Source organism: Amphiprion ocellaris, chromosome 18 (assembly GCF_022539595.1).
Source record: "Amphiprion ocellaris isolate individual 3 ecotype Okinawa chromosome 18, ASM2253959v1, whole genome shotgun sequence".
Taxonomy (NCBI): Eukaryota; Metazoa; Chordata; class Actinopteri; family Pomacentridae; genus Amphiprion; species Amphiprion ocellaris.
Genome location: NC_072783.1, coordinates 5703070 through 5729333, shown reverse-complemented (window position 1 = coordinate 5729333; position 26264 = coordinate 5703070). Strand labels below are relative to the sequence as shown.

Here is a 26264-nt window from a genome sequence, read left to right as displayed (position 1 = left end):
CTGCTGATTAAAGTCTATTTTTTCTACTTTTACTGTTTTTTTTTCATGTGTTTCATCTTGCTTTTTCCAGATTTCAGAATCTATGTTCCTTTAAAATCCACCACAGCCTTAAAATAATGATTGCTTTTTTAGTATTGTTGATATTTAAACTAAATCTCTCATAATTTTTTGGGCTTTTACTGGTTGTAAAATATGTTTACTTTAGTTTTTGCTTCAATCAGAGTGTTGTACATTTTTACTCAAAAAATGAATGAAAAAATGATCAAATATCTAAATTATTCTCCAAAAATTCCTGTCAGTCAACAAACTAGTTAATTTTATGATGGTTTTAGCTCAAATCGGAGCATTTTCTGTCAAATTTGATTAGAATTTCAGTCAATTTAACAACATTTTGTCTTTGAATGAGCTTTAAACTCATAAATTTAAACCAAATCTGTCACATCAGACAGGACAGAAGAAAAGATAAAAGATGAGAGGAACCATCAGACAGGACAGAAGAAAAGATAAAAGATGAGAGGAAACATCAGACAGGATGGGTTTTATTCTGCAGCGTTTCTATTAATCATGAAGGAACTCAGTGGTTGACGAGAAAATAGGAGAAAAAAGCTCAGTTTGGTCACTTCAAAGTTTATTTTTTCTTATTTGTATCTTCATTTTTATTCTTAGTCTTATTTTCTTTCTTATTCAGATTTTTATTTTAATTTTTTACTAATCTTTCTCCTATTTTTATTCTTTTTGTTGATTTTTATCCATATTCATATTTTTTCTTATTTTTAATTTAGTATAATTATTTTATTCTTATTTATATTCTTATTTTTAGTCTTATTTTCGTATTTCTTATTTTTATCATTTAATAAAATAATTTTATTTTTACTTATTTTTTTATCTTTAGTCTATATTCACATATATTCATATTTTTATCAATCATTTACTTTAATTATTGTATTTTTATTTAAATTCATATTTTCTGTCTTATTTTCATATTTATTCTTATTTTTAATTTATTCTTAATTTGATTTAATTATTTTGTCTTTATTTATATGCTTGTTTTTATTTTTAGTCTTTTTTCCATATTTATTCTTGTTTTTTATTTTTGCTACATTTGCATTTTTATTTTATTTTAATTTAATTTTTAGTTCTTAATTTAATTACATTTTTAAAATTTTTATTCTTATACCTGAACTCCCTAATACATTTTCAAGATATTTTTTGTAATTAAACCTTATTCAAAAATTTATTTTATTTCTGTTCTTATTTTTGTCCTTGTTCGTACTTTTTGTATTTATTTTTATCCATATTTTAATTTTGTTCATATTTTTATTACATTTAATTTTAAAATCTTAATTTAATTAAATTCTTAAATTTTTTGTGTAATGAAGCCTTCCTTTTTAAACGATTTTATAACCTTATTTTATTGTGATTTTGTGATTGTTCTTTTCCATTATTTTAAAAATTTAATTAAATCTTTGATTCTTATACTTTCCTTATGTAATAAAACCTTATTTTTATTAAGATTTTAATTCTTATTTTTTATTTTGATTTGATTTAATTCTTTATTGTTCATAAGCATCTTGGATTGATAAAAATAGAGGAAAAATCCCACTTTCACTTTCAATTTGGGTTTTTTTTGGTAATAAAACCTGCAACATTCTTTTTCTTCTGTCAACCTTCAAAAAGGAAATATTATTTTATCTCTCCTTGCTGCTTTGCGTGAATCAGTTGCAGAAACGTGCAGAAACGTGCAGCAGCAGCAGAAATGTGCAGCAGAAACGTGCAGAAACGTGCAGCAGTCACACCCTGCGCTTCTCTGAGGTTGTTGTTTGTCTGAACAGCGTCACTGAAAGAAGGACAAACTTAAGACTGAGGCGATCAATAGGTCTGACCTGGAACCAATCAGTTCCTCTGAGTTGTGTGTTTGTTGTCGTGTGTTTGTTGGTCTCTGTGCGTTCCTCTGGTGTGTGTCTGTGATTAGCTCAGAGTGAGTTAGCCACATGCTAATCAGTCGACCCCATTAGCATCAAGGTCAAAGTGATCAGAGGCGACGTCCTGCAGGTCAAACCAGAGGCAAAGCACCAAAAACAGGCTTTTAAATCAGCTACAATACTTCATTTGACTCATTTATTTATCTGAAATTAAGTTTTTATGACAAAATGTGATGTAGGTGGCTGAAAAAGTGAGCAAAATGAGTAAAAATACACTCAAAAGTGAGACTTTTAGTCTGATAAAAAAAAAATCTGCAAGAAATGTTTGAAAATATCACTAAAATCTTGATATAAACCAAAAAATTAGTCCCAGGAGGAAGTTTAAAGAGTGACAGATCTAGTTTCTCCTGTTTCAGGTAATCAAGTGTGTGAAAATAATCCAACAGGCTGGATTTAAACTCACCTTAATGACGGAAAATAGGACCACAACTAATGATTCTATTGTTTTTTCAATTAATCGATCGATTACGTTCAACAATTTATCACATTTATATGACAAAGCACCAAAACCAGGCTTTTCAATCAGTTAAAATACTTAATTTGACTTATTTATTTATCTGAAATTATGTTTTTATGGTGAAACATGATGCAAAAATGAGCTAAATGAGTGAAATACTGATTAGAATTAGAATAACAGTTAATTTAACAATATTTTGTCTTCAAATGAGCTCATAAATCTGCACAAATCTCATCTTGTATTTTTAGTATTGATGATATTTAAAGCAAATCTGTCGTTTTTTCTGCTGATTAAAGTCTATTTTTTCTACTTTTACTGTTTTTTTTCATGTGTTTCATCTTGCTTTTTCCAGATTTCAGAATCTATGTTCCTTTAAAATCCACCACAGCCTTAAAATAATGATTGCTTTTTTAGTATTGTTGATATTTAAACCAAATCTGTCATTTATCTGCTAATTAAACTCTATTTTTTAGGCTTTTACAGGTTATTAAACGTGTTTTCTTTAGGTTTTTCCAGATTTGTGAATCTATGTTCCTCTAGCACAGTCTTAAAATATTGGTCTAAAAGCAGCAGATTGTGTTGATTTTCTGCTTCGTGTTGCATCGATTGTGTTGAGAAACGACTGCAGCAGCAGATGATGTGAAATAACGACGAGTTTCAGTCTGAGAGGATTCGAGGCTCTGAGTTTCTGACGTTGACGAATCTGTGGAGGAGGTTTGACCTTGACGGTTGACGGTGACGCCGTGAAGGCAACAGGTTGCCGTGGCGTGTTGCCGTGGCGTGTTGCCATGGCGTGTTGGGTGACATCATGTTTGTGTCTCGGAGCAGATATCAGTTGTCCTCGGATCACTGGAGGTAAATCTATAAACTCCGTCTGCTGGAGGCCGAGTCTGGACACCAGGGAGCAAAACATATCCTCCTCGGTTACATTTATTTATTTATTTCCCTCGTCTCTCTTTGCTTCGTCCCATTTATCTCCTCATTCTGTCTCTTCACCTGACAGTGTGGATTAAACACACTCTCTGTTTTCCCGAACCCCCATTTTTACTCACTGTTGGTTCATTTTTCACTAAAATATAAAATCTTGCAGCTCTAAGGAAACAGAACAACCTGGACTAGGAGTAGAGAGAACTTAAAACATGTATTTTATGCAGCATGGCGGAGTTAAACTGGAATAAATCATAAAAAAATTACAAAATTAATGTTGAATTTCTTTATTTAATGAAATGTTTAAAAAATGAACTTCGTACAACATTTTTCCAAATACCCGCAGTTATTACCAATATTGGAAAAAAAGAAAGCTGTGTTTAGCATTTTTTTTGGTTACACTGCCTGCAGTTCAGCCCAGTTCAGATGAAACGTCACAGAACTTTTGATTCATGGTTGCAACAAGGAGTGCAGATCGTGTAGTTTTTAACAGAATCTAATGAGTCCATCGTGTTCATTCTTGGCAAATTTAAGATATTTTAATTTCTTTTATTTACACATCCTGCAGTTCATCCAAGAGTTCTGGAATTTTTGTCGAATGACCGTCGATTGCACATGACTTGCTAATGACTTTATGTTTGCATGGAGAAGGGCAGAATTTTTAGTTTTTGACTGAATCTAATTAGTACAAAGTTTATCTTACAAAAATTGGAAATAAAAAATAATTCTAATTACACAGCCTGCAGTTCAGGCCAGTTTAACTGCAAAGTCACAGAATTTTCCTCATATGATCACTGGGTGGAGCTGAGTCACTAATATCTTTGTGATTGCATCAAGGAGTGCAGAATTTTTAGTTTTTGACAGAATCTAATTACCATAAAGTGTTCATTCTTGGCACATTTTTTAAATCAACAAAAAGAATAAAAGGATTTTGACAAAATGTCATAATTTTATCCTTAGATTTAGTTAATTTTCCTGATGAAATTGTACATTGATGTGATTTGTTCAATTTTAATTGAACTAATTTGTTGACTTTCTCGTACAGTATTTTTCCTAATGTGCCCACAGTTATTACCAATATTGTGACTCTCCATGCATTTTTAATTACACAGCCTGCAGTTCAGTCCAGTTTTCCTCTATTCAAACAGAACAACTGTGGCTAGAAGCAGTGAGAACCAAAAATCACAAAAAAGTAAAAAGAAAAGTTGAGTTTCTTTGATTATTTATTTTACATTATTTATTTATCTTACAAAAATTGGAAGTAAAAAAGGTTTTTAATTACACAGCCTGCAGTTCAGATGAAAAGTCCTTAAATTTGTGTCACATGATCGTTGGTTGGAGCTGAGTCATTAATATCTTTGTGATTGCATCAAGGAGTGCAGAATTTTTAGTTTTTGACAGAATGTGACTACTACTAATTACTAATATTTGGATTTATTTTAAACATTTTTATTTACACAGCCTGCAGTTCAGCCCAGTTCAGCTGAAAAGTCCCTGAATTTTTTTCAAATGCGCGTCGATTGCATCCGACTAGCTAATGGTTTCATGCTTGCATTGAGGAGTGGAGAATTTTTGGTTTTTGACAGCATATGATTATTTCAAACTTTATTTTTTGTTTTATTTTTTATTAAGAAAAGTAGAATAAAGTGGTTTTGGTGAAATATTGTAAATTCAGCCTTAGATTTAGCTGATTTTATTGATGAAATCAAACATGATTAGTTACATTTTAATTGAACTAATTTGTTGAATTTCTAAAACTCTAAACCAGCAGATTTCCAGGATGAATCCAATATTTTTAAGGTATTTTAATCATTTTTAACTGGACCAGACTAACAGAAACTTAATTTAACATTTACTGAGCGTCTATTCGTCTCCAGACTTGTTGATTGGTGTGAAATCAGTCGTCTGTGTTGCTGCATTTTGTTCAGACTGATGGACATAAAGTTGGATCTTCTCCTTTTAGTCCTAATAACCAATAATAACTTATATTATGATGTGAAATGGATCCTGTTTTCTAAGTGTCTGAGAGTGTTTGTGGCTGATATCTGAGACGGAGGGCAGATCAGAGGTCGAATGAAGCCGTCTGGAATCGCTAAAAGGTCCGAAGTGATAAAATAAAACCAGCAGGAGACGAGAATCGCTGCTAGAAACTCCGACTGACTCGGCTGTTTTCCTCACACTTTCCTGCCTTCAGGCCGCTTCAGTCGCACGATGATTTCTGCCAGATTTGAGCCAAAAACTAAATGAAGCACTTTGGAGGCTAAATTTTTACATAAATGATTCTTCAGACGCAGAAAAAGAGCCACAGACTGCTAAACGCTGCCATGTTTGTGTTTTCAGCAGAAATGTAGCAGCTAATCAGTCCCTGTCAGACGGACTCCTAATGAACAAGTCCATCAGATTACCCACAATGCACCAGTCGTTCCGCCAGCCGACAGACAGACCTGACAGAGATGCTTCATGCAGCTCACCGGCATCTCGTAGTTCAATAAAAGCAGTTAGTTTGCAGCTAAAAGGTCTAAAACAGCAGCTTAGTGATGCTCGAAAGCAGGAAGTTTGTTTCTCTGCTTCAGGGAGATTTAAAATAAAAACTACAAGCAAACTGAAGCTGTTTCCTGTGGTTTAAAATAATAATAAAGTACCAGAAGGACCAAAGAAAGGCAAATATTTACAAAGATGAGACAACAGGAGGTCACTCATTAAACTAAATGTAATTTAACTTGTTAATTAATGAGATTCTAAGGAGCTGGAAGATTTTTTTTAATGTTGAAGAGCAGAAAACTAAACTGAGCTAAATGCTTCTAAACCTGCAGCTGTTTCTGGGGGTTTTTCAGATGCTAATATTTGATGCTTTTCATCATCTTCTGCACAGGAAACTCTGTATCTTTGGATTTTGGGCCACAAAGTTAAAACCATTGTTAAAACTTTGCATCATTTCACTGATTTCATGTCAACTTTTGGTCACAAACCTGTCTGAGCTGCTATAAGTCAGTGGAGACTAGAAGCTTCTCGGAGCAAAGATGCTTTCAATTTAAGATTTTTTTTAGTGGATAAAATCATGGTTAAAACTTAGCATTATTTCACTCTTTTCAAGCAAACTTTTAACTTAACTCGAAAACTAAATTATATTCTCCTTACAGAACGTAATTCTTATTGCAGTTTAATCCTCGGAGCTTCAGTAGAAAGCAGCTGGACTTTTGTTTTTAAGGTTCTTGAAGACATTTCATCTTCACTAAAGAACCTTTTCCAGTTCACTTTCTACCGAAGCTCCAGGATTAACGTAACCTGGATGACTGAGAATCTCCTCAGGATGGAGTTCAGTTGTAATTTTGCAATTATAATGTTTTTTTTTAATCTGGATGTGTAACGAAAAAAAATAAAGCTGCCGCCACTAAATGAGAAGGCTGTGAATCAATCTGTGGGTTAATGTGAAAATAAGACATGAAGGTCTGAGGGAGACGTCTGTTATTCCAGCAGGAGGAGGAGGAGGGAAAGAGCTGCTTCTTCTCAGGTTTATTTTTGGGAAGGACTCGATTCTTTTTTTTAATCTGCCGTCGCTCGTCTCTCTTTATCCTCCATCGATGCCTCCCTTCCTCCCTGCATCACGTCTGTCAGCTGGCAGGAGGCTGCATTGTTCCACCACACTTCTGCTTCTGGAGGGGGGAGGAAACGCACAAACACACACACACACACACACACACACACACACTCACACACACTCCCTCCCCAGTGACCAGGCATTGTACCACATAATCCCCCTGACGCTTATTTCAGCCAACATTCATATTTGAAGCCTCGTTCTCGCTGCTCTACAACCAGTTTCATCTCTTTGTCCTCCAGTCAAACCTGCTGCCATTAAAATATCCACTCTTTGTTTTCTCATCCAGCTCCTGCTTCAAATTCATACATGTGTGTACGTGTTGTAAGGTTTTAAGAAGGGTGGTGGTCACTGTTTGCAGGAATAATGCATTTTTACCTTTAGTTTTTTGAAGAAATCTGCAGAAAAGCAGTTTTTTTCAATCAAAGATGCCAATTTTTCTATATTTCTACATTTCCAGCCTCTCACCTGCTAACATTTGATGCTTTTCTTCATTTTCTGCAAGAGGAAACTCTTTATCGCTGGGTTTTAGGCTGTTTTTTTTATCACAGTAAATCAAATAAATTGTGTGAGCTGTTGGGTTGTAGTCTCTCAGTGGAGATTAGAAGCTTCTCTGAGCACAGAAGCTTTAAATTCATACATTTGTGCACATTTTTGAAGATGTTAAGAAGGTTATTGTTGTCTGTTTGCAGGAAAATTATTACTCAAATATGTCTTTACTGTTTCTTTTTTGTATAAAACTGTAGAAAAGCTTTTTTTTCCAAGCAAAGATGCCACTTTTTCTACATTTCCAGCTAATATTTGATGCTTTTCTTCATTTTTCGGCAAGAGGAAGCTCTTTATCTTTTGGTTTTGGGACATGTAGATAAAACTGTGGTTAAAACTTGGCATTAGAACACATCATTTTACTCTTTTCATGCTAAATTTTGGTCACAAACCTGTCCAAGCTTCTGTACTGCAGTGACTCGGTGGAGACTAGAAGCTTCTCTGTGCAAAGATGCTTCAAATTCATCCATGTATGCATGTGTTATAAGGTTTTAGAAGGGTAGTGTTGTCTATTTGCAGGAAAAATCTCTTTTTTGTGGTAAACTGCAGAAATATACAGTAGCTGACTAATTTTTCATGTTAAAACGCCGATCTTTCTCCAGTTTCAGCCTCTCTCTTGCTAATATTTGATGCTTTTCTTTATTTTCTGCAAGAAGAAACTCTTTATCTTTGGGTTTTGGACCCTGTTGAAAAAATTAAGGTTAAAACTTGGCATTAGAAAACATTTTTACAGTCTTTTCATGCACATTTTTGGTCACAAACCTGTCTGAGCTGCTGTACTGCAGTATAACTCAGTGGAGACTAGAAGCTTCTCTGTGAACAGATGCTTTAAATTCACGTGTGCATGTTTTTGAAGGTTTAAAGAAGGGAAAGAAGGGTAGCGTTGTCTCAGATGTTTTTTTCTCTCCTCTTTTTTGTAGAAAACTGCAGAAAAACAAATTTTTCTAACAAAAATGTAACACCCCCCCACCCACCCCCCCAGTTTCATTCTCTAAGATGCTAATATTTGATGCTTTTCTTCATCTTCTACACAGGAAACTCTGTATCTTTAGATTTTGGGCCACAGAGTTAAAATCATTAAGACTTTGCATTATTTCATTGTTTTCGTGCTAATTTTTGGTCACAAACCTGTCTGAGCAGCTTTCCTGCTGTAACTCAGTGGAGACTAGAAGCTTCTCTGAGCAAAGACACTTTAAATTTATGTTGTAAGATATTTAGAAGGGTTATGCCCTATATCTATATGTTTTTTTTAAGAGAATCTACAGAAAAGCTCAATTTTCTAACAGAAACACGAATCTTTCTCTAGTTTCAGCCTCTCACATGCTGATATTTGCTGCTTTTCTTCATCTTCTGCACAGATAAACTCTGTATCTTCGGGGTTTGGGCTGCTTTTTATGACACTAAATCAAGAAATTGTAGAAATTTGCATTCCTTTTGTCTCCAGCTTCTGACCTAATTTCATCCAATCTTCAATTAATCAGTCAATCAGTTTTGCCCCCTGAAGGCGTTTTGCTGTGCAGCAGAGAAACAGAATAAAACACAAAGAATAAAAAGAAATCAGAGAGACGCTGTATGTGGAGCTGTGCATCGACCAAGAAATGAAAGAACGCGGAAATAAACAAACTTATCAGACAAATGCAAAGTGATCTGTGAGGTAATATGAATGTTTTAAAGAGGCGACAGTAAAATGTGACATCATTGAGGCGAGTAGCCGAACGGAGGAGAGAAATCATGAATTATAGAGCGGCTCCATCACAGAACCACAGCCGGAGCAGAGATGTGGCGAAGCTTCATGTTCTCAGGGTTTCATGTTGAGGGGAACACGGCTGTAGAAAAGAGGGTTGCCGAGGTGGAGGATTGGTGCAGAGGCTGGCGAGCGCTGTGATTGGTGGAGGCGTTGGTGGGGATGCGGGGGAAGGAAGAGGTGACATGGAACACATCCCTGCAGAAAGAGATCTGGAGGAAGAAACCAATCAAACGGGAATGAAGTCGGGGTTAGAGAGGAGCCAGGCAGAGGAAAGGAGGGAAGAGTGGGCTGGAAGAGGTGGAGAAGATGCCGCTGGTTCGGCCTTTTATCCTGCAGCCTCTGCAGTGGAGGATCGACTCAGAACTGGGACAGTCCATTCATTTATTCAGCACACAGCAGCAGCTCAGCAGATTTAACCCATCCTGCCTCGTCTTCACCCACCACTCCGTCGCTGTTGTTCCTCCGTCTGCTGGCTCAGATTAGCGTTGAGCTCATCACGATGCTGAATGTGTTTCTAGGTGTGCAGCTTCCACAGGCGGAGCTGTTTTGGCTCGTATTAAATCCACATTCTGCGGTTTGTGCAGAAAGATGTTTGATATTTAGTGAGTTAGCGGTTTTAGACGGCATGACTCAGCTTTATTCTCCCTCTGCTCCTGATTCAGATGTTTCAGTCCAGGTTTTTCTCCTAAACTTGGACCTCCAGGGACCTCCTGCACCTTCTAGCAGCTCAGAACGTCTTATCAATCATTATGATAAACAGGAAGTAACCCTGAGAACACTAGCGACCGCTTGTGGTCGTGTGAATAAGTGCAGGAAAAATCTACTTAACATACGAAATGGAGCTTTGCAACGTGGTTACCGTAGCGACGGGGTGTATTTTAATACGAAACATGAATATTTACTGTAGTGAAACAAATCGTTTTAAACTTAACCAAGTTTTTTTGTGGCTGAACTCAGGCAAGACCTTTAAATGCCTAAATGTAACCAAAGCGTTTTGCTGCCTAACTTTACCAAGTAGTGTTGGCGTCTGAACTTAATCAAACAGTTTTCTTGTTTAAACTTAAATAAGTAGTTTTGGTGCCTTAAAATAACCAAGTAGTGTTGATGCCTAAACATAATCAAGTCATTTTGTCAACATTTTCTAGTAGTTTCGATACCTAAAGTTAACCAAGTAGAATATTTGGTGCCGAAACTTAACAAAGTAGTTTCAGTGCCCAAGCTCAACCTGACAGTTTTGGAATCTAGACTAATCAAGACATTTTAATACCTAAAGTTAACTAAACAGTTTTGTTTCTGCAGCTTATTTTAGAACTTGTGATGCCTAAAGTTAACTGAGTTGTTTTGATGGCTAAAGTTAACCAAAATGTTTTGACACCTGAACTGAACCAAGTAGTTCTGGTGAAATCTGATTCTACACTCTGAAAAAATACAGACAAACTAAATTTAACCACGAACTTTTAACACCTGAACTGTACTTAAGTAGTTTCAACACCCACACTTTGCTTACTACCTTTGGTGCCAAAACTCAACCAAGAACTTTTAGTGGCTGAATTTAATCAGGTAGTTTTGGTGCATAAACCTATTCAAAACGGTTCTGGTGCCTAAAGTTAACCAAGTAGTTTTAGTACCTGAACTTGACCAAAAGGTTTTGACACCTGAACTTATCCAAGTAGTTTTGGTGCCAAGATGTAATCAAGAACTTTTAGTTCCTAAACTTAACAAAGTGGTTGTTGATGCATAAACGTAACCAGGCAGTCTTAGTGTTTAAACTTCATGAAGTTGTTTTGGTGACAAAATTTGACCAAGAAATTTGGTCTGAACTTAACTAACTAGTTTTAGAGCCCAAACTTATCTAAGAACTTTTGGTTCCTAAACTCAGCCAAGAACTTACAATAGCTAAACTTTTAACATTTGGTAGTTTTGGTGCATAAGCCTGTTCAAACAGTCTTGATGCTTCAGTATAATCCAGAACTTTGGGTGCTTCAAGTTATCCAGGTAGTTTTAGTGTATAAACTTAAACAGGTACTTTTAGTGTCCAAAGTTAACCACATTCTTTTAGAGTCGAAGCTTCACCAAATAGTTCCAGTTCATAAACTTAATCAAATAGTCTTGGTACGTAAACTTAAGTACCTTTAGGGGTTCAACTTAACTGAGTGGTTTTGATGCTAAATTTAACCAAATCATTTTAATGCCTGAACTTGACCAAGACGTTTTGACACCTGAACTTAATGAAGTAGTTGTTTATGGATAACCTTAACCAAGCAGTTTTGGAGTTTAAACTTCATGAGGTAGTTCTGGTGACTAAATTTAACCAAGACATGTTTGATACCTGAACTTAACTAAGTAGTTTTAGAGCCTAAACTTGTCTGAGTGCTTTTGGTGCCTAAACTCAACCAAGAACTTTTCGTGGTTGAGTTTAACCGACACTAACTGAAAATGCAAATAAACACAAAGTAAAAGCAGTGAGTGAAAGTCAAAATAAGACTGAAGAGGAATCTGTGTATATCTGTGGTCCAGGATGTGATTCTGTTGTCAGATTTATCTGAAGCAGTAATTTCATCAGACAGATCTGCTAAATGTCGGCTGCACCGGAGCGATCGTTGGAAATGTTTCACATTCTGGTTCCTTTATGGGTTCAATAGTCAACAGAAGCACAAAGAGGCTGTAGGTGTCCACATGTGAAGGTAGAATACCAAATATACAGGTTAAATAAATCCACCATCTGAATCTCTGGTGTCTGTGAGGAGGCAGAGCGCTGGGATTATGGGATGTTTGGAGGCTGAGCTCTCAGTGGGCGAGGTGTTGATCCGTGGCTTCAGTCCAGCTCAGAGTCACGACTCAGACAGGAAGTCGTGTGGAGACCCTGATGTTTTCTGCAGATGGATCGGACGTTTTAAGGAGATGTTTGAGGATCAGAGGCGGTTCACTGGAACATCTTTTACCTTCTGGTGTTTACAGAAGAGACGGAACAGAGCAGGAAGGCTGGTTTTTATGTGTTTAGGCAACAGAAAGAACCCAGTTCATGTGGGGAGACGGTAAAATTAAAGCTGTAAATCCATCTTCTGTCTGTTTATTCCTATTATACGTTTTAACCGTCTCAACTCTGAAGCATTTTTTGCTTTTGTCACATTTTTTCTTCAGTGTGGGTTCTAACATAAATTCCTTCAGCTCTACGGAAACAGAACAACCATGAAGAAGGAGATAGAACCCAGAAATGTCTAACAATACCAGAAACCATAAAAAAGAAACCGCTAAAGTTAAATTTCTTTTTTCATTTTACAAATGTGGATTTAAAAAAAAACATCAACATGCACAATGTTTTTTTAGTGCCTATAAAATATTACCAATATGGGGGAAAAACTGTGGCTCCACGTTATAGATATGTTAGTTTATTTTAATTACACTTCCTGTAGTTCAGCCAAAAAGCCGCTGAGTTTTTGTCACGTGATCGTTGGTTTCCGCTAAATCAGTGAGGATTTCTTGGTTGCGTTTAGGGGCAGAGGATTTTTTGGTTTTGATAGAATCTGATTACGACAAATGAATGATTATTGGCAACATTGTAAACAAGACACATAGAATAAAGAAATTTTACTGAAGTATCATGATTTTCATCGTAGATTTGCTTAATTTTGCCTAAAAAGAATGTTCGCCAAACATGATTATTTCTATTTTAATTGAATTAATTAATTACTTTTCTGACCGATTGTAATCACTACAAGCTCTTTATTTTTGGCAAATCTTGAAATGAGACCTTAAAATAAAGTGGTTTTGATTAAATATTCAGATTTGAAGCTTAGATTTGGTTACATGGTTAGTTCAAGTAGTGGGAAAAAATGGAAAATATGACAATTCTTTCTGATTTTACTGTTTCTTGCCGTAATAAATGATGTAATTTTGCTTCTTTAATATGAGGATTCATTTCTTTGGTTTGTCTCAGATGATTTAAAATTGATTATTTTCGTACAGCTGTTTGGACTAAACTTCACTTTAAGCTTCTTACTGGACCTTTTTTTTAAATATTTCTACGAATAAATGATCCGACAGAAGCCCAACAGCAGCTTCCTTCCTCTCATCTGTGTCCTTCTTAAGACAACCACCAGCTTAAAGTCATCTTTTTATTATCTATGGGAGATTCTGTGGGCGTTTCACAGCAGTAAGCTCCTCACAATCCTTCCCTCTGAGCTCAATCCTCGTCGTCTTTAAATCAGTTTCTAGTGAGACAATAGAACCCGAGAAAAAGGCTCTAAAGACTGAGGTGGAGAAAATCTGCAGGAAAACCAAGTGTAGCTTCGCCTCTTAAACATCATGGCGTAAAATGAGGCACATTAATCCATTGAGGAGCAAGTTAAAAGCCTTAAAAATACTCAAATGTAGTAAATTTTGCTGGTTTTTCCACATTGCATTCATTATCTTACACTTAGATCCAATTAAAACCATAAAAATGAGCTCCTAGCATTCTTTTTTCTTCAGATTTTAACTCTATTTTCACACAGAAGAAAAGCTAAAAACATGAGGATTCTAAGGCGAGTTCTGCAGCTATAAGAAGACTTTTTTAACATTTCTCTGCAGATTTATGTACATTTCACACTGTGCAGCTCAGATAATCAAAGCTTAACTCACTAAATCATGTCTCTCTGTTCAGTTTTTACCAAATTATGTCAAGAAACGACAGAAACAAGCAGCCTGACGTGATGTTTGGCAGCAGATTTTCAAATATCAGTGAGTTTTCCTCCTCTATATGAGCCATAATCCATAATTTACTAAAAAATAACAACAGTTTAAGAGCATAGGATGTTTAAATGGCTGGTGGAGAGTCGGCAGAGAGCAGAAACAGCCTCGCCGGCGTCCGACAAACGCCTAAAATGCTTTATTGATTTACTGAACATTGCCTTAATTAGACTCTGTGAGCTGGAAAAGTGAAGATTTCTGCTGCTGTTATTGTTTCTGTCACTTTATCTGGTTGTTTAACGTGGAAATGACAGAATTTATCACTAAAAATGTCCACAGTGATTCCTTAAAACAGTGAAATAACTGTTGTATAAATGCTAAATTCACCTCTATGGAAACAGCACAACTATGGCTAGAAGCAGAGAAAAAGTACAAAGAAAAGTTGCCTTTCTTGGATTATTTATTTTTCCTGCAAAAATTGGGGAAAAAAAGATATTTTAATTACACAACCTGCAGTTCAGCCGAATAGTCGCAGAATTTTTGTCACAAAACTGTTGGTTGCAAATGAGGTCCTGATAGATTCCTGATTATAGTGAGAAATGGAGATTTTTTTCTTTTTTTACAGAATCTAATTAGAGCAAACCTTTTATTTTTGGTGAATTTTTCTTTGAGGCATGTAGAATAAAATGGATTTGGTGAAATTCTAAGCTTAGATTTAATTTTCTTAACAAGTTTGTACATCAAGAATGATTTTAGATTTATTTTAAATGTATATCTATGATCATTTGTATTTTACAACATTTTCCCAAATGCCTACAGGCTTCAATAATACTGGGAAAATGATAACTCCACATATTTTTGATATTTTTCTATTTACAGTTTTAATTATTTCCATATTTTTAAACACTTCCTGCAGTTCAGCCAAACAGTCGTAGAATTTTTCTCACATGACTGTTGGTTGCAAATGAGGTCCTGATATCTTCCTGATTATAGTGAGAAGTGCAGAATTTTATCTTATTTTACAGACTCTAATTATAGCAAAACTTTTATTGTTGGCAAATTTTGAATTGAGACGTGTAGAATAAAGCAGGTTTATTTTCTTTATTAATTTGTACGTCAAGAATGATTTGTTTATAGTTTTACTTGCACTAATTAGTTGAATTTCTTTGACTTTACCAAAACTTGAACGATACCTTTGTGCCAAAAAAGTGGCTTTTCATATGTTAGACATTTTAATTAAACAGCCTGTAGTTCAGTGATTTTGATTAAACATCTAATTTTTAGGCTCAGGTTTAGTTAATTTTTCTGCCCAAACTGTGCGTCAAACAATCCGTTGAGTTTTATCATAACCAAATTTTTTTAATGATTTATTTTACAAAAATATAACAACTTGTACAACATTTTCCCAAGTGCCCATAATCTTTAATAAATCCAGAAAATATGCAAACTCCACATATTTTAGGTATTTAACTTTTTACATTTTTAATTAGTTTCCATATTTTCCTGCTCTGTGTTTACACCACCTGCAGTTCAACCGAGAAGTTCCTGAATTTTCGTCAAGTAACTGTTGGTGATGGCTGAGTCAATATTGGCTTCTCAGCTGCATTGAGGATTGCAGAATTTTTAGCTTTTTACAGAATGCGGTTAGACAAAATAGTTTGTGTTTGGTAAATTTTCAAACGTGTCACGTAGACTAAAGTATTTGATTTTTTAAGCCTGGATTTGCTTTGTTTTCTCAATGCGGCTGCTCATATTTAGTTCAATAACCTCCAGAAAGTTGGAAATCTGAGGAGTCTTTCTGTCGTGGAAGTTTCTGGCTCTGATGAATTGTGTCATTTTGGGGATTTTTTAATAATTTATTTTAAAGTGAACATGCCTTTTAATCCCATTGCAGACATCATTCCTAACATCAGAGCATCCAAGTCTGTCCTCTTTGGATTCAGATCTGTAGCATTCAATAGATTAACTGTCAAATATTTCATTAATTGACAGCTACTTTGAAAACTAATTAATCAGTTTGTGTCATGTTTTAAAGTAAAAAGTCAAAATTCCTTGATTCCAGCTTAATATGTGAGAATACTTTCAGTTTTTCTCCCTCTTTTGTGGCAGTAAAGTGAATATTTTTGACTTTTGAGGACGTCATGTTGGTCCACAAATGTCTTGTTTTGTTTGTAGATTTTTAATTTGCTGCCATAGAGGAGGAAAGAAACAAGAAAACTGGAAGAAGAAGCTGGAATCTGAGAATTTGGACTTTATTTCTTTGAAAAATGACTCAAACCGATGAATTCTGGAGCATTTTTTAGACTGAGTGATTCATCTGTCAACCATCTGAACCCCAAAACCAAGTGGAAGGTTTGAAAAGCAAAAAAAAAAAAAACTAAAAATCAACGAAATTACACCATTTATCAGATTCAGAAAATGTAATAACAACAACAACAAAAAAAAAACAGAGCATCTGCGAGTTTTTGACTTTCAGATGTTCCTGAGTCAGAAAATGTGACCAAATCTAAAGTTAAAATCGTGATATTCTGTCAGAATCACTTTATTCTGATTTTTAATTTACTGTCATTGAAGATTAAAGAAACAAGAAAGCAGTCAAATCTGAGAGGCTGGAATCAGAGAATTTGGACTTTTTTTCTTTAAAAACTGACTCAAACTGATAAATTATGGAGTGAAATAGTTGCAGAATTATTTATTGGTTGACAGCTGAGAGATTAATGGCTGCAGTTTTATTATCTAGATGAAAAACATGAGAGATCAGCTGACGTTCTTTAGCTTTTCACCAGGATCCGTCTTCAGGTGTTTCTGCTCCACATTTCTACATCCGATCCATCTGATGTCACCGGCTTCCATCCAATCAGAGACAAGCAGAGCAGCTCTGCAGACCAATGAGGTGGAGGCATAGAGAATGCTTCGTCACGTCTGGAGTTTCCCTCTGAAACACGCTAAAAACACGTCCCGGTTTGGGACTCGGTCTGAGTTTTTATCCTCCTCCATCTGGATCTGGGAGCCGTGAGGAGACTGCAGAGGCCAGGCAGCCAATCAGATCGCAGAGCTCCACAGCGACACACAAACTGGCTGCTTCCTCTCCATCAGTGTGGATTCAGTCATTTAAAAACACTCTGCTTCCTCTCCATCAGTGTGGATTCAGTCATTTAAAAACTGGCTGCTTCCTCCTCCATCAGTGTGGATTCAGTCATTTAAAAACACTCTGCTTCCTCTCCATCAGTGTGGATTCAGTCATTTAAAAACTGGCTGCTTCCTCCTCCATCAGTGTGGATTCAGTCATTTAAAAACACTCTGCTTCCTCTCCATCAGTGTGGATTCAGTCATTTAAAAACTGGCTGCTTCCTCCTCCATCAGTGTGGATTCAGTCATTTAAAAACACTCTGCTTCCTCTCCATCAGTGTGGATTCAGTCATTTAAAAACTGGCTGCTTCCTCCTCCATCAGTGTGGATTCAGTCATTTAAAAACACTCTGCTTCCTCTCCATCAGCGTGGATTCAGTCATTTAAAAACTGGCTGCTTCCTCTCCATCAGCGTGGATTCAGTCATTTAAAAACTGGCTGCTTCCTCCTCCATCAGTGTGGATTCAGTCATTTAAAAACTGGCTGCTTCCTCCTCCATCAGTGTGGATTCAGTCATTTAAAAACTGGCTGCTTCCTCCTCCATCAGTGTGGATTCAGTCATTTAAAAACTGGCTGCTTCCTCCTCCATCAGTGTGGATTCAGTCATTTAAAAACTGGCTGCTTCCTCTCCATCAGTGTGGATTCAGTCATTTAACAACACTCTGCTTCCTCTCCATCAGCGTGGATTCAGTCATTTAAAAACAGCAAACGATGCAGGACAAACACCTAGAATCCATTAAATGCTGTGACGAAGAACTGACTCGAGTTCTGTACAATCAAAGCACAACCGAGACGGATTTTTCTTCTTGTTTCTGCTGAAAGGCGCCACAGTTATACACGGTTTCCTCCTAAAAAGCTTCCCTCAGCTGCTGCAGTTGGTGCAGTTCATCCCTCAGACCAGCAGGGACCGATAGAGGACCTGGAAGTTAACAGAGTTCAGAGCTTCCACTGTCCCAGATGTGGTTTTTCTGGTCAACACTGCTGGTTTGTTTTGAGCATCACACACAGGAAGACTCCAGAGTAGGTCCTATAGGTGCAAAGTAGCTAAATATCTCGAATTAGAACCCTGTCGTCTTCAGAATGTTTATTTTTTTTCACAGCAGAGCTTCAACTATTACTTGATCACCAGATAATCGATTATCTGTCTCATTTTTAAGTAAAAACATCAGACATCAGCTGGTTCAGTTTCTCAAATGTTGCATTTCTTCGTCATAAATGGCTGTTGACAGTGGAACTTTTAATCCAGAAAACCTAAATAATGAGCTAAAAGACACTAAAAATGTTGTTTCAGTGGGAGGATGTCTGGGTGGATGGATGGGTCTGAAAACCAGCAGGCTTTAAGGCAGGAAGTGGCTGTTTGTTTCCCATTTTCGGCTGTCAGTACTGATTTGTTGATTAATTTCTTGATTTATCCATCAGCTGCTAGTCTATAAAAAGTAAAAAATAGTGAAAAATGTTCATTAGTGTTCCTTAAATATTTTGTTTTTCCAAAACCCAAAGATAATGTATGTATGAGTGGGAGGATGTCGGGGCGGATGGAGAGGTCAGAAAACCACCAAGGTGGAAATGAAGCTGGTGATAGTTGAGTTTAAAGGCTACAAAACCTAAAAAATGAGCTAAAAGAGACTAAAAATATACATTTCAGTGGGAGGATGTCGGGGCGGATGGAGAGGTCAGAAAGCCACCAGGGTGGAAATGAAGCTGGTCATAGTGGAGTTTACAGGCTAGAAAATTTAAATAATGAGCTAAAAGAGACTAAAAATGTTTGAGTGGGAGGATGTTGGGAGGGAAGTGGCTGTTTGTTTCCCATTTTCAGCTGTCAACACTGATTTCTTGATTAGTTTCTTAATTAATCCATCAGCTGCTAGTCTGTAAAATGTGAGAAAATAGTGAAAAATGTTTGTTCGTGTTCCTTAAATATTTTGTTTTGTCCATAGAGGAGCAAAGAAACCAGAAAATATTCACATTTAAGAAGCTGGAATCAGGGAATTTCAACCTTTTTTCAATAAAAAGCCTCAAACTGATGATCAGAATGGTTGCAGCTCTGCAGTGTTATTTTTTTCTGCATGTAAATAACGTGTATCATAATCAGGAACTACAGTCGATGCCAGATTTAGGTTTTTTTTGTGAGTTGGCTTATATTCGACTTGTATTAAAACCCAAACAGCTGCACTAGTCGGTAACATCTGTATGCTTTACATTCAGACCGTATAGATTAGTGCAGCTGTTGACAATTAAATCCATCCCATGATGTAAAACCGACCCGTGAAATTTTAGGAGCCGCTGTTGCCATGGTAACCCCCTCGTCTCCCTCCTCCTCCTGTCATAAAACGCTGAAGACGGATCATTAAACTCTGAGTGAAATGAGTCTGGTGGGTTAACGCTGATGCTGGGGAGCAGCAAGATTCCTCACAAGCAATCGATTAATCGATCAATAAAAAACAAAAAATGCAACACGTCAGAATTCTTTGGTTCCATCTTCCTAAATGTGAATATTTTCTGGTTTCTTTCCTCTTCTGTGACAATAACCTGAATATTTTTGGCATTTGAGGAAGTCGTGTTGGTCAAAAAATATCATGTTTTGTTTGAAAATTTTAAATTTTCTGTTACAGAGGAGGACAGAAACAAGAAAACCATCAAATCTAAGAAGCTGGAATAAGAGAATTTTGACTATTTTCTTCAAAAAAATGACAAACTGATGAATTATGGAGCATTTTTTAGACTGAATGATTCATCTGTCAACCAACTGAACCCCAAAACCAACTGGAGGGTTTGAAAAGCAAAAAAATCACCAAAATTACACCATTTATCAGATTCAGAAACTGTAATAACAAAAAAACAAAGAACATCTGCGATTTTTTGACTTTCATATGTTCCTGAGACAGACAATGTGACCAAATCTAAACTTAAAATTGTGATATTCTGTCAAAATCACTTTATTCTACATGTGTCATTTTAAAGTAATGCCAAAAATATACTCTTCATACTAACTAGATTCTGTAAAAAAAACAAAAAATTATGTGTTTCTCTGCACAACTGTGAAGCAATTAGTGACTCAGATGCAACCAACAGTTACATAACAAAAATTTGGGGATTTTATCAGATGAACTGCAGGCAGTGTTCCCACAAATATTTATAGTATGTTTACCATTGTTTTTTTGTTTTTTTGTTTTTACTATTAGACGGTCCTTTAACTAATCATGTGTTGCAGATTATTTCATCAAACTCCCTTTGTTCTACGTGTCTTTCTTCAAAAATAGTCCAAAATAACCTTTTTGCTGTTAAGGGTTAACTGTTAACCTGCAGGTAAGGCTGAACTGCAGGCTGTGGAGTTAAACAATGTAAAATATCTATTGCATGGAGAGCTACATGTTTTTCCCACCATTGGTAATAACTGTGGGCACATTAGGAAAAATTTTGTACAAGAAATTCAACAAATCAGTTCAATTAAAATTGAAAAAGTCACATCAAGGTACAATTTTGTCAGGAAAATGAACTAAATCTAAAATTGTGATATTTCTTCAAAATCACTTTTTTGTTCTCGTCACTTTTGAAAAATTTGCCAAGAATGAACACTTTGTTGTAATTAGATTCTGTCAAAAACAAAACAAAAAATCTGCACTCCTTGATGGAAGCACAAAGATATTAGTGACTCAGCTCTAACCAACAATCACATGATGAAAATTCTGGGACTTTTTGACTGAACTGGGCTGAATTGCAGGCTGTGTTATTAAAAATCTTCTTTATTTCCAATTTTGTAAGATAAACTTTGTAGTAATTACATTCTGTCAAAAATCAAAAATTCTCCACTCCTCCATGCAAACATAAAGTCATTAGCAAGTCGGGTGCAATCGACGGTCATTCGACAAAAATTCTGGGACTTTTGGATGAACTGCAGGCTGTGCAAATTAAATAAATTAAAATATCTTTAATTTGCCAAGAACGAACACAATGGACTCATTAGATTCTATTTAAAACAAAACGATCTGCACGATGAGGAACATCTGCAATGATCATGTGACAAAAAATCTGTGACTTTTCGTCTCAACCGAACTGCAGGCTGTGTAATCAAAAATCTTTTATTTCCAATTTTTGTAAGATAAATGAATAATGTAAAATAAATAATCAAAGAAGCTCAACTTTTCTTTTTCCTTTTTTTGTGATTTTTGGTTCTCACTGCTTCTAGCCATAGTTGTTCTGTTTCCATAGAGGAAAACTTGACTGAACTGACAGACTGCGTAGTTTAAAAAAAACAAATATCTAACAGCTGTGGACAGCTGGAACAATGTTGTACAACATTTTTGTTAAATAAGTAATCAAAGACTTGTAACTTTTGTTTTTTCTTTATGGAATTCTACCGTCATCTGGGACTATTTTCAGTTGCGGATTAATACATTAGTATGTGTGATACTGAGTTAATAAATGCAGTTTAAGTGTTTATGGTAATATATGAACTTGTCAACCAAAAACTGATGTGTTTTTGGACATAAACTAATTTTTACAAAGTTTTATTAGGTTTGGATTCACAAAAACTCATTAACAGGATCAAGGAGTTTGCTGCTAATCCTGATCTTATCCATTTGCTGAAAAGAGGTTAAAATGTGATGCAACAAACTGATAGTTTCCGTAAACTACTCTTCTTCATCTTAACTGACACAAAACTCTACCATGCTTCAGTTATCGCTGTGGTCCCTATACCAGTAGCAACAACTGGTCTTGGTCTAATCTTCATTGTCATGGTTTTCAGGGAGTAATCAAAGCCTTTAAAAGTTTTCCACTGAACACCAGCTGCATGGGGTGAAGGCCCCCAGGCGTAGATACCATTTGGGTTGGCTTCGAAGCACACCCCATACCAGAATGCACCATAGGCTGACCTGGCGCAGTTTGAATCACTTGAATCTTGGTCTTTGTCGGTGGTGGTGAACCTACGCCCGTTGTGGTAAGTCAGAGAATCCCCTAATGGGGGAAAAAATCCAGGAAACGCTGCTGAATACAAACTCTACAAACATTAAAAAAGTCTTCAAAGGACTATTAGCTTCAGTACACTTTAGTCAGACTGAGGAGATAAAAAAGGGGAATAAAAGTGTCCAACCTGCTGCCCCATTGAGGAAACTCCCCAGATTTAGCTTGTATCCCTCCGACTCTGGACCCACAGAGAAGGAAGCGTAAGCAGCAAAGACTTTCTGACCCTCGAAGTCTTCCATGTCGACTCTCAGCTCGTAGTTCTTGGACTGGGTCAGCAGGTGCATCTTCTCCAGGCCTGGAAGAAAATCGTGAAACATCTGAAATGAGACGTTTTAGTTCAAGGCACTAGTGGGCTGATGTTCACCTTTCATCGCCCGTGTACTTACCAATGTTGACTGACAACATACAAACTAGGAAATACAGGGAAGATTACTCCATATTTCGATAATAAGGATGCTAATCAATTAATTTCTGTTGATAATTTAACCGGTTAAAAATGTTAACCAATAAGACAGAACATGAAGGACATGCATGTTAGAGAATGTATTGTGTATTCCCTGTAGTACCCGGTTGTTTCTGACTGTTGAATACTGCAGTAACAAGAGGATGCGGTCAGTTGGACAACAGGCAGTTTATATTGGTAAGTGGAGAGTGCTGTGGGGGTTTTGTTAGCAAATGGGGCACCATGACAAAGACTTATGTGACTTTTAATGACCTCTTGTCAGAACTCAAGTGTTTCAGTGAAAGCTGAACTGGCCCCAATCCTGATCCGAGACATTGGCTTGGGAATGTCCAGATCAGTTTTATTTTGCCACAATCCCATTAAAGGCATTTAGTATTTAGCATCTTCTAATATCAATAAGTCCCGGTCTGATACCATTTTCTGGGACGATACACAATTGAAGTATTATAATTAGCTGTAGTATCCACTTCAGGTGCTTTTGGCTTCTGTCCACAAGCTTCAAGTTGAATATTTGACCCTTCTCTTCACAGAATTGGTGCAATGTAACTAAATTAGTTGTCTTTCTTACACAGACTGGTTCCTTCATTTATGGGGTTTGAGTCAGGACTTTGAGAAGACCAGTATAAAACCTTACTTCTAGCCTGATTGAACCATCTCTCTACCACTGCAGTTGTGTGTTTGGGGTCGTTGTCTTGTTGAATAAGATCCAACCTTCTGCTGATGATTTTAGGATTTTACTCATGATTGTGGTGAGAATCTTCCTGTTTCTTTATTACTCCGCTAAGCAGGCGGAGCTGTGTGACGATCTCTGTCTGTCTGTCTGTCTGTCTGTCTGTCTGTCTGTCTGTCTGTCTGTCTGTCTGTCTGTCTGTCTGTCTGTCTGTCTGTCTGTCTGTCTGTCTGTTAGCAACATTACTCAAAAACAAAACGGATTTGGATGAAATTTTCAGGGAAGCTCAGAAATGATACAAGGACCAAGTGATTACATTTTGGCAGTGATGCTGCTTACAGTCTGGATCCACGAATTTGTTCAAGATTTCTGTATCATTGGGAGATAGCAGCACAGTGTCACTGTAACCATGACAACAAGTGAACACTACGTCAGCTGCCTGCTGATGATCGCATGATTGTGATCCTACTAAAAAAACACCACTGTGGACTTATCAGGACTTATCCGTCAGAAATGATACAAGGAACAATAGATTAAATTGTGGGGATGTTTCTGAGTCCCATCAATTCCCGCCTCCTGGTACATATTTAGGTCACATGATTGGGTATCCATACATAACGTACACATGCATAACACACGCCTGCGCTCATTGTGTCATTGTGTTTGTGGGTACATCAGTATTAAATGGTGCTGTGATTTCTGATCATCAATAACTAATAAATAAATTCTGCATTTCAGACATATGGGGGAATGAGCAGCCTTGGAGCAGGACTGCACTCTCTGAGTGCTTTTCTAATTTCTATATTGATTGTCAAAAAAGTAAATAACCGTAATAGTTTTAGTATTTATTAAGCTGAAGATGTCATTAATGTCATTATTTTCCCAAATATTTCTTATTATTTGGATTGAAATAAGCTTTGAAAAATAGCAATTAATTTTAGATATTAAAAAAATATAAAATTGCTGTCATGTCTCTATGAATCCGGCTGTATTTGGTTTAGATTCAGCGTGGAGTTAACGGAGGATTGACCTGTAATCTGCCGGTTCACGGTCAGAATAGATCCGTCCTCCTCCTATCTTTAGATGTTCAGGTCCTGCAGTGAACTCGGTCCTGATTGGATTACTGCACCACTCTGTCCTCTCTCCCCTTAAAGAACACACTTTCAATAACACAGTGGGACTTTTCAACGAGATCATTTTGTAGAATTTGCACATTTTAGGTCTCGAGGAATCGCCCAAAGCAGTTTCTGAGGCTGTTTGCAGCATTTCAGGGAATCGATCCAATGATTTATCTCCAGTAAATTTTATCTGAGGCCAAAAGCTGACCTGCTGAGGCTCTGTTAGACATTTAAACTCCAAAACCCACCATGGATTTCTCTTAAATTACACCTTTTCGCACATTGAAATATAATTTTGAGGCTTTTTGACCAACAATATCTCAGGAACTGTTAAAGACAAAAAGCTGAAATGTTCTCTGTTATTTCTCATCATGTCATTAATTCAGAATTTGTAACATTGGGCAAATAGATCAAACAATCTCTGATTATGGGTGACTTGAAATATGAAGAAAATGAAGCTGTCATATAAAGTTCCATCTCTGAGCTCTTATTAATAAATAAATTGAAATCAACTTGTGATATTTTCTGAACCGTATGCAGCTTCATGTCACAGTGATGCAAAACTAAACATATAAAATACTTTTAATATGAAATAAATGGTCACAAAAATGAAAATTAAGTTAAGTAACTGATCAATGAGGTTTGACAAGTTGTGCCAGAAAAACAAACATATTGATTTTTAGTCTAATCTTGCAATTTTGAAACGGTTCTTAAAATATAAATAGGGAAATAATTTTATTATTCTAATATTGGGTTTTTTTAGATCTCACTTTCAAGGTTGCTATTATATTATATTATATTATATTATGTTATATTATATTATATTATATTATATTATATTATATTATGTTATATTATGTTATATTATATTATATTATATTATATTATATTATATTATATTATATTATATTATATTATATTATATTATATTATATTATATTATATTATTTTATTATTTTTTGTTATTTTTCTGAATCAATGACATGATGAGAAATAACGGTGAATAATTTCAGATTTTAATACTGAGAATATTTTTCTTTTTTGGACCTCACTTTCAAGGCTGAAATTATTATTATTATTATTATTATTATTATTATTATTATTATTATTATTATTATTATTATTATTATTATTATTATTATTTCAGTATTGCAGATTCTGAATCAAGGACATGATGAGAAATAACGGTGAATACTGTCCAATTTTTCTTTTGAACAGTCGCTAATATATATTGTCATTCAAACAGCTGCAGTTTTAAAAATATCTAAAAAACCTTGCAAAATGTTTGTGAATCTATAATTTCACAAATATCCATATTTTATGCTATAAAAAAATTCAGGCAAATCCGCGACGGTCGAGCAGAAACTGTTCTAAAAACGTAATGATTTCTGTTATATTGAAAATAAAATGAAATCATCACTTAAACTCCATATTCTGTTACTTACCATCATTTTTCAGCAGCTTCTGGAGACACATCTCTGTCTAGACTCTGTAAAGTTCATTAAAATGGAAGCAGTTTAACTTTAGATGTGTACCAGAAAGGAAAATGTGTTTCCAACTAAATCAGATTGTTTTATATCGGTTCTACGCTGGTCGTTGCATCATGCAGTATTTTCCCTCATTTAATGAGTAACACAGTGTTTACTTACTGCCTCGCTGTGTCAACACTGGAAGCACATTAAATATACTCAAACTATTAGTGGCTCCAGAAATTCTAGATTTCTTTGTTGTTTTGTCATTTTAATGATGTCTGTTTTTGGGAATCCCCATAAGTTTTAATGTCCTGTAGCTCCCACTGTCTGTCTCTCTGTAGTTTGTTTTTATCGTTCAGCGGTCAGAACTTAAATCCATAACTGAAACTAAACTATTTGGCTCACTTATTTTTGTCCTGTGGTTACTCTATGCAAACCTAGGTAGCTGTTACAGCTGTTTTTGCTCCATTTTGGTCTCCACGATGCAAAATGTGATTTTCTTTTTTTGGCTACTAAATTCTCC

General features: G+C 35.7%; 2 protein-coding genes across 46 annotated transcripts in view; one reads left to right on the top strand and one right to left on the bottom strand.

Moving 5' to 3' along the window:
- The window catches only part of LOC111586477 (ankyrin-3-like), a 230685-nt gene that overhangs the window by 67564 nt on the left and 136857 nt on the right, over positions 1-26264 (top strand). The window lies entirely within an intron of this gene.
- LOC111589182 (microfibril-associated glycoprotein 4-like) lies at positions 14368-25880 on the bottom strand. The gene is made up of 3 exons (XM_023299981.3): positions 25715-25880; positions 22146-22313; positions 14368-22009 (listed from the first exon to the last, which is right to left on the bottom strand). The coding sequence occupies exons 1-3, from the start codon at positions 25743-25745 to the stop codon at positions 21717-21719; spliced, it is 492 nt and encodes a 163-aa protein (XP_023155749.2). The 5' UTR covers positions 25746-25880; the 3' UTR covers positions 14368-21716.

What these genes read in the sequence shown, in the direction of transcription:
- LOC111589182 (XM_023299981.3), bottom strand. Translation starts at nt 25,745, where the DNA reads ATGTGTCTCCAGAAGCTGCTGAAAAATGATG. An exon ending in GAAGCTGCTGAAAAATGATG is followed by an intron (nt 22,314 to 25,714) that starts GTAAGTAACAGA and finishes ATTTTCTTCCAG; the next exon opens with GCCTGGAGAAGATGCACCTG. An exon ending in TTTCCTCAATGGGGCAGCAG is followed by an intron (nt 22,010 to 22,145) that starts GTTGGACACTTT and finishes TTCCCCCATTAG; the next exon opens with GGGATTCTCTGACTTACCAC.